We start from the raw sequence: 5,638 nt of genomic DNA, 5'->3' as shown, positions 1-5,638 counted from the left end.
TCTTAGGAACCTTAAGTGCAGCAGAATTTTTTTTGTAACCTTGGCCAGATCTGTGCCTTGCCACAATTCTGTCTCTGAGCTCTTCAGGCAGTTCCTTTGACCTCATGATTCTCATTTGCTCTGACATGCACTGTGAGCTGTAAGGTCTTATATAGACAGGTGTGTGGCTTTCCTAATCAAGTCCAATCAGTATAATCAAACACAGCTGGACTCAAATGAAGGTGTAGAACCATCTCAAGGATGATCAGAAGAAATGGACAGCACCTGAGTTAAAGATATGAGTGTCACAGCAAAGGGTCTGAATACTTAGGACCATGTGATATTTCAGTTTTTCTTTTTTAATAAATCTGCAAAAATGTCAACAATTCTGTGTTTTTCTGTCAATATGGGGTGCTGTGTGTACATTAATGAGGAAAAAAAATTAACTTAAATGATTTTAGCAAATGGCTGCAATATAACAAAGAGTGAAAAATTGAAGGGGGTCTGAATACTTTCCGTACCCACTGTATATATATACATACATATACATATATTTTTTACTCAACAGGTGCTGTTTGAGACTCTGATGGTATTAGGGGCTCAGTGTAGGTGGGCAGCCTGCAATATTTATTCCACTCAGGATGAAGTGGCAGCTGCTTTAGCAGAGCAAGGTAAAAGAAACTCGTAGTCTAATTGTCACAAATTTTTAAAGTAAAAGACTCAGATTTGAGTTTTTTGCATGTGATTATTTACCTTTGATTTCTCCCTTGTCTTGCCCTCTGGCAGATTTTCCAGTGTTTGCATGGAAGGGAGAATCTGAGGATGACTTCTGGTGGTGTATTGATCGCTGTGTAAATGTGGAGGGCTGGGAGCCAAACATGGTACGAGTGCCTTAAGTGATATGGGACCACTTTCCCTTTAAGGATCAATAGTGTCTCTTATCTTGTCTGTTTTCACCTGTGAATAGAAGTTTGTTAATGGTCTTTTCTTCTTTAGATCCTCGATGATGGAGGAGATATGACACATTGGATATACAAGAAATATCCTCACCTCTTCAAGAAAGTCAAGGGTATTGTTGAAGAAAGTATCACAGGCATTCACAGGTTGAGTCACTTTCTAATCCTCGTTATTTGTCACATTTGGTGGAAAGATGATTACACTGAATTGACACTAGGGTGTTCACACAATGAAACTTTGCAAATGTTTTTGCATCACATATATCAGGCTTCATCACCTCTCTAAAGCTGGAAAACTATGTGTGCCAGCCATAAATGTGAATGACTCGGTCACTAAACAAAAATTTGACAACCTCTACTGCTGCAGGGAGTCCATTCTAGATAGGTAAGATAACAATGCAAGTATTTCTCCATTAAAGCACAGTATTTATATGATTAAACCTACTTTCTGTCTTGTTCCTATTCTCTCAGTCTTAAAAAGACCGCTGATATCATGTTTGGGGGAAAGCAGGTTGCTGTATGTGGATACGGAGAGGTACGTCTCCTGATTCAAATAAATGATGGTTTCTATTGTCAGTATGCCACTTGAGAACAGTGTCCGTCACCTGCCATCTGTTTTGTGTGCGTAAGTGTAAATATTGGTGCCCACAGGTGGGAAAAGGTTGTTCTGCAGCTCTGAAAGCGATGGGGTCCATTGTGTACATAACCGAAATCGACCCCATCTGTGCTCTACAAGCATGGTAAGATATTAGTTATCTGAAAAACTCTCCATAAAGTTATATTTTCCACAGTATCACCCCTGACAGCCAATTGTATTTCGACTAGCATGGATGGCTTTCGATTGGCCAAACTAGGTGATGTTGTAAGACAAGTGGACATGGTCATCACCTGCACAGGCAAGTTGTGCAATATCCTAAATAAAACACAAGCCTTTGTTGTACTATTGCCTTACACTGTTTGCTTTGACAGCTGACCGTTTGTCTCTACACAGGTAACAAAAACATTGTTGTGAGGGAACACATGGACCTAATGAAGAATGGCTGCGTTGTCTGCAATATGGGACGCTCCAATACAGAAATCGATGTTGTAAGTGGCTGTAGGACACGATATAACACACGATTAGTGATGACAGTTGAATGCTTGCAGTTTAATTGGTCGCATTTCTTGTCATTTGTCTGAACTTTCAGAACAGTCTGAGAACCCCAGAGTTAGTATGGCAACATGTGAGAGCGCAAGTGGATCACATTATTTGGCCTGATGGCAAGAGAATAGTACTCCTTGCAGAGGTGAAAAAAATTAAACATATTCACCTTATTTTTCATCACGTTAGGAAGCTATTTCCTGTAAATGTGCAAGATTTCTGATTCATTATCCACTAACTGTAAATCACTAGAAAAATAACAAAATGCAGTAAACGGTAAAGCTATTTGTGCTACAAACTAGTGCAAACCAATGGATTTAGGAAGATGTCCTACATTTGTAAATCAAGTTAAGCTATAATCTACATTTCCTCATTACAACCCTCATGGCTTATTGGTCATTAACGTTAGTGGCAAAGTTATTGTTTTACCCTGTTTGATTCCAGGGCCGTGTTCTTAATCTAAGCTCCTCCACTGTACCCATATACGTGCTTTCCATCACAGCCACCACACAGGTATGGAAGCAGTTTGCTAATACATTAATTTAAATGAGTTTTTAAGTTGGTAGCCTAAAGGCTAAAGTTCTTCCACTTTTACTTAAACATTAAAGACTAGCTGGGCAGAGCAATAAAACTTTTAAAAGAACATTTGCATTTAGTACGACACAATGTAAATGGAAGCATGACAGCCTTGGGCCATATTGGATTTGAAATTATTTTGTGGATAGTGAACGGATAGGTTGTCTCTTCAAATGTGTTGACATGTTTAGTTGTCTGTATACTTTTTGAAAGGCTTTGGCATTGATCGAGCTATTCAATGCTCCTGAGGGCCGTTACAAGCAAGATGTCTATCTTCTTCCCAAGAAACTGGGTAACAATGCAATGGACTTCCAGAATTCAATATTGTTCATCCATATTTCATAATGTACCAAATCATATTTGGATAAAATGACATCACAAACTGATTCACTATTTTGTATACCAGATGAGTATGTTGCAAGCCTGCATCTTCAGACTTTTGATGCACGCCTGACTGAGCTTACAGATGAACAAGCCAAATACACGGGTTTGAGTAAATATGGCCCCTTCAAACCTAGTTACTACAGGTGATAAATGTGTTTAAATATTTGAATTAAATGATTGCATTTATTGATAAATAATGTGAAACATTTAACACCTGCTTTGTGTTTTTCTGTTTTTAGGTATTAAGATCATGGAGAAGTCTCAATGTAACTCGTCATAATTTAGAAGAAAACAGATGGATCTAAAGCTATGGATAGAAATAGATATGACTCAGCAAGGATTTAATTCATTCCACTCTTCACCAACACATGATATTACAGGCTTGATCATTAAGGGTCAGAGTGTACAAATGTAAAGTGAAATATAGCACTTTTTCCTCTTGCAATTGTACTGTAAACCATTTTAGAGGTGTCCATTCTGGTTGTATACGGCGTACATTATCATTATAACTTCCACAAAATAGATAAATACATCAAGGTAAAAGAAAATGCAACAAATTAACATAGTATGCTACAAGTATGTTATATACTCCCTTGCATAGTTCTCTAATAAAACTCTGTATTCTGCTATAGTTTGTTTACCTCAAAAAGATAAAACCTGACGGGCAAAAACAGTTTTTGCCGTGAATGACATATAACATTATTAAAACGCTGAACTTAACATTACACATGAAAACTGGAGACACAAACTGACAGTAGAGAATGGAAAAAGGGCTTGGTGAACTCACTTTGAATCTTCTGAACTCACTTTGAATCTTCTGATTTAGAAAGACCAGTAAGTGGTAAAGGGTAAGAATTATAGAGAACATCTGTCTTTCACTTTTGAAGTAGGGAAAAATTCCTCAATGTGCCTCTAGATGGAGGTAATGTAGAAGAGAGTAAAGCTTTGGCAAACAAGGCAAAGAATGAGAGGGATATTTGCTCATCTAGTGACAAGAATCTCGTTGGATCTCAAGTGGTTTGCAAGACTCCTAGGTGTCCAAGTAGTCTAATAAAGGTATTTCAAAGCAGCACGAACCTGTGCTTTCTGAAAGCTGTAGCTTTGAGTAAACAGTGTTGTGGTTTTCATGTGCTACCAAAGCTTCCTTTTTCTGTTACAAAATGTAAGTCTCTTACAAATATGGGTAACTGAGTTTTAGTTTACTACTGATATGCTGAAGTGAAGGTTTGGTAATAAGAAAGTCATCATTTTGTGTAATATTACTCTATTATATGAGAAAATGCTTGTATAAACAGAGAAATCAGGGCTCGACAATAAGGACTGCCCGATGGCCCGGGGGCCAGCGTGAAAGACGCTCGGGACAGTTGATGAATTTGTCACTGGCCGAATTTGTCACAGTTGACAAACTGCCATTGACAAATTGCCGTCACTGTCCACAATGCGCAAAATATTGGAAGAAAATCCTAAATATTGAATTGGGGGTAGGGTTTATATGAATGTATCTCTGAGGGGAACTGACTGTTTTCAGAAAAGTTTACATGGCGTTTTCTTTTAATTTTGTCTCTGTATAATGCATTTAAAGTAGTGTTAATACCCGCAGCACTGCTTTGTTTACAGCCGTAACAAAGGAAACGTCTCGGTTACGTATGTAAACCTTGTTCCCTGAAGGAGGGAATGGAGACATCACGTCGGTGACGACAAATTGGGATCTCGCTTAGAGAGACCAATCCACTTCGAGTGTAAACTAAACGAGCCAATGCACATTGAAATGGCAGAAGTCTGCCGGGGAAACACGGGCTCTGAGGCTATACCGTGGACTTTACACATATGGGATCCACTTAGGTCTCTACATATGGAACCCAGCCCTCTACCGGTTCTCATGGATTCAGCGAGTGAGGGCCTGGCGCCGGACGTTCCGCCACGTCTGGCTGCCGAGGGGATGGAGGAGCTCGACAGGGTCTACAGTACGGACACTCTGGATCAGTTTTAGCAAGCCGACACTAAACCGGGGCCTCTCAGTGCCTCTACCCATTTGAGGTGAGAACACAGGAGGATACCGGCTCCACACGAAGGCTATAGAATCTAGCGAACATGTTGGGGGTTGCCCAGCCCGCAGCTCTACAAATATCTGTCAGCAAGGCACCACGAGCCAGCACCCAGGAGGATGCAACACTTCTAGTAGAGGGAGCTCGCAACCTGAGCAGCAGGGCACACCCTGTGTCTGTGTCCTAAAGCTTTTTGTCTGGTCTACGTACCATCTCAAGACTCGGACGGGACAAAGCAAAGCTAGGGCTGGGTCTGCCTCCTCCGGGGGCAGTGCTTGCAGGTTCACTACCTGATCCCTGACGGGGGTAGTAGGAACCTTGGGCACATAGCCGGGCCGGGGGCCTCAGGATTACCTGGGAGTCAGCCAGCCCAAACTCTAAGCACGAATCATCGACCGAAAATGAGTGCAGGTCCCCTACCCTCTTGATGGAGGCCAGTGCAAGCAGGAGCAGAGTTTTCATTAATAGAAACTTCAGCTCAACTGACTAAAAAGGCCAAAATGGGCCCTGCTGTAGTGCTTTGAGCACTAGAGACAGGTCCCAAGAGGGTATAGAGG

The 5,638-nt window shown here is 40.8% G+C and overlaps 1 protein-coding gene across 5 annotated transcripts in view; it reads left to right on the top strand.

Annotated features, from left to right (window-relative positions):
* Positions 1-3,458, top strand: part of ahcyl2a (adenosylhomocysteinase like 2a) — a 14,842-nt gene extending 11,384 nt beyond the window's left edge. For 2 of the 5 annotated variants that reach the window (XM_016496528.1, XM_016496526.1), the window contains exons 5-17: positions 548-650; positions 766-860; positions 976-1,082; positions 1,204-1,320; positions 1,407-1,470; positions 1,587-1,675; positions 1,761-1,831; positions 1,927-2,021; positions 2,123-2,221; positions 2,521-2,589; positions 2,866-2,944; positions 3,059-3,179; positions 3,276-3,458. In XM_016496528.1, coding sequence (XP_016352014.1) covers positions 548-650; positions 766-860; positions 976-1,082; positions 1,204-1,320; positions 1,407-1,470; positions 1,587-1,675; positions 1,761-1,831; positions 1,927-2,021; positions 2,123-2,221; positions 2,521-2,589; positions 2,866-2,944; positions 3,059-3,179; positions 3,276-3,282 — 1,116 coding nt within the window. In that variant the 3' untranslated portion in view covers positions 3,283-3,458. Of the gene's footprint in view, positions 1-547; positions 651-765; positions 861-975; positions 1,083-1,203; positions 1,321-1,406; positions 1,471-1,586; positions 1,676-1,760; positions 1,832-1,926; positions 2,022-2,122; positions 2,222-2,520; positions 2,590-2,865; positions 2,945-3,058; positions 3,184-3,275 lie in introns of those variants that run through there. The other 3 variants (XM_016496529.1, XM_016496527.1, XM_016496530.1) reach the window with 2 other exon arrangements.
* Positions 3,459-5,638: the final 2,180 nt, after the last annotated feature.

The sequence above is a fragment of the Sinocyclocheilus anshuiensis genome, unplaced genomic scaffold (assembly GCF_001515605.1).
Source record: "Sinocyclocheilus anshuiensis isolate Anshui unplaced genomic scaffold, SAMN03320099.WGS_v1.1 scaffold778, whole genome shotgun sequence".
Classification (NCBI taxonomy): domain Eukaryota; kingdom Metazoa; phylum Chordata; class Actinopteri; order Cypriniformes; family Cyprinidae; genus Sinocyclocheilus; species Sinocyclocheilus anshuiensis.
This window is presented reverse-complemented; position numbering and strand designations above follow the sequence as displayed.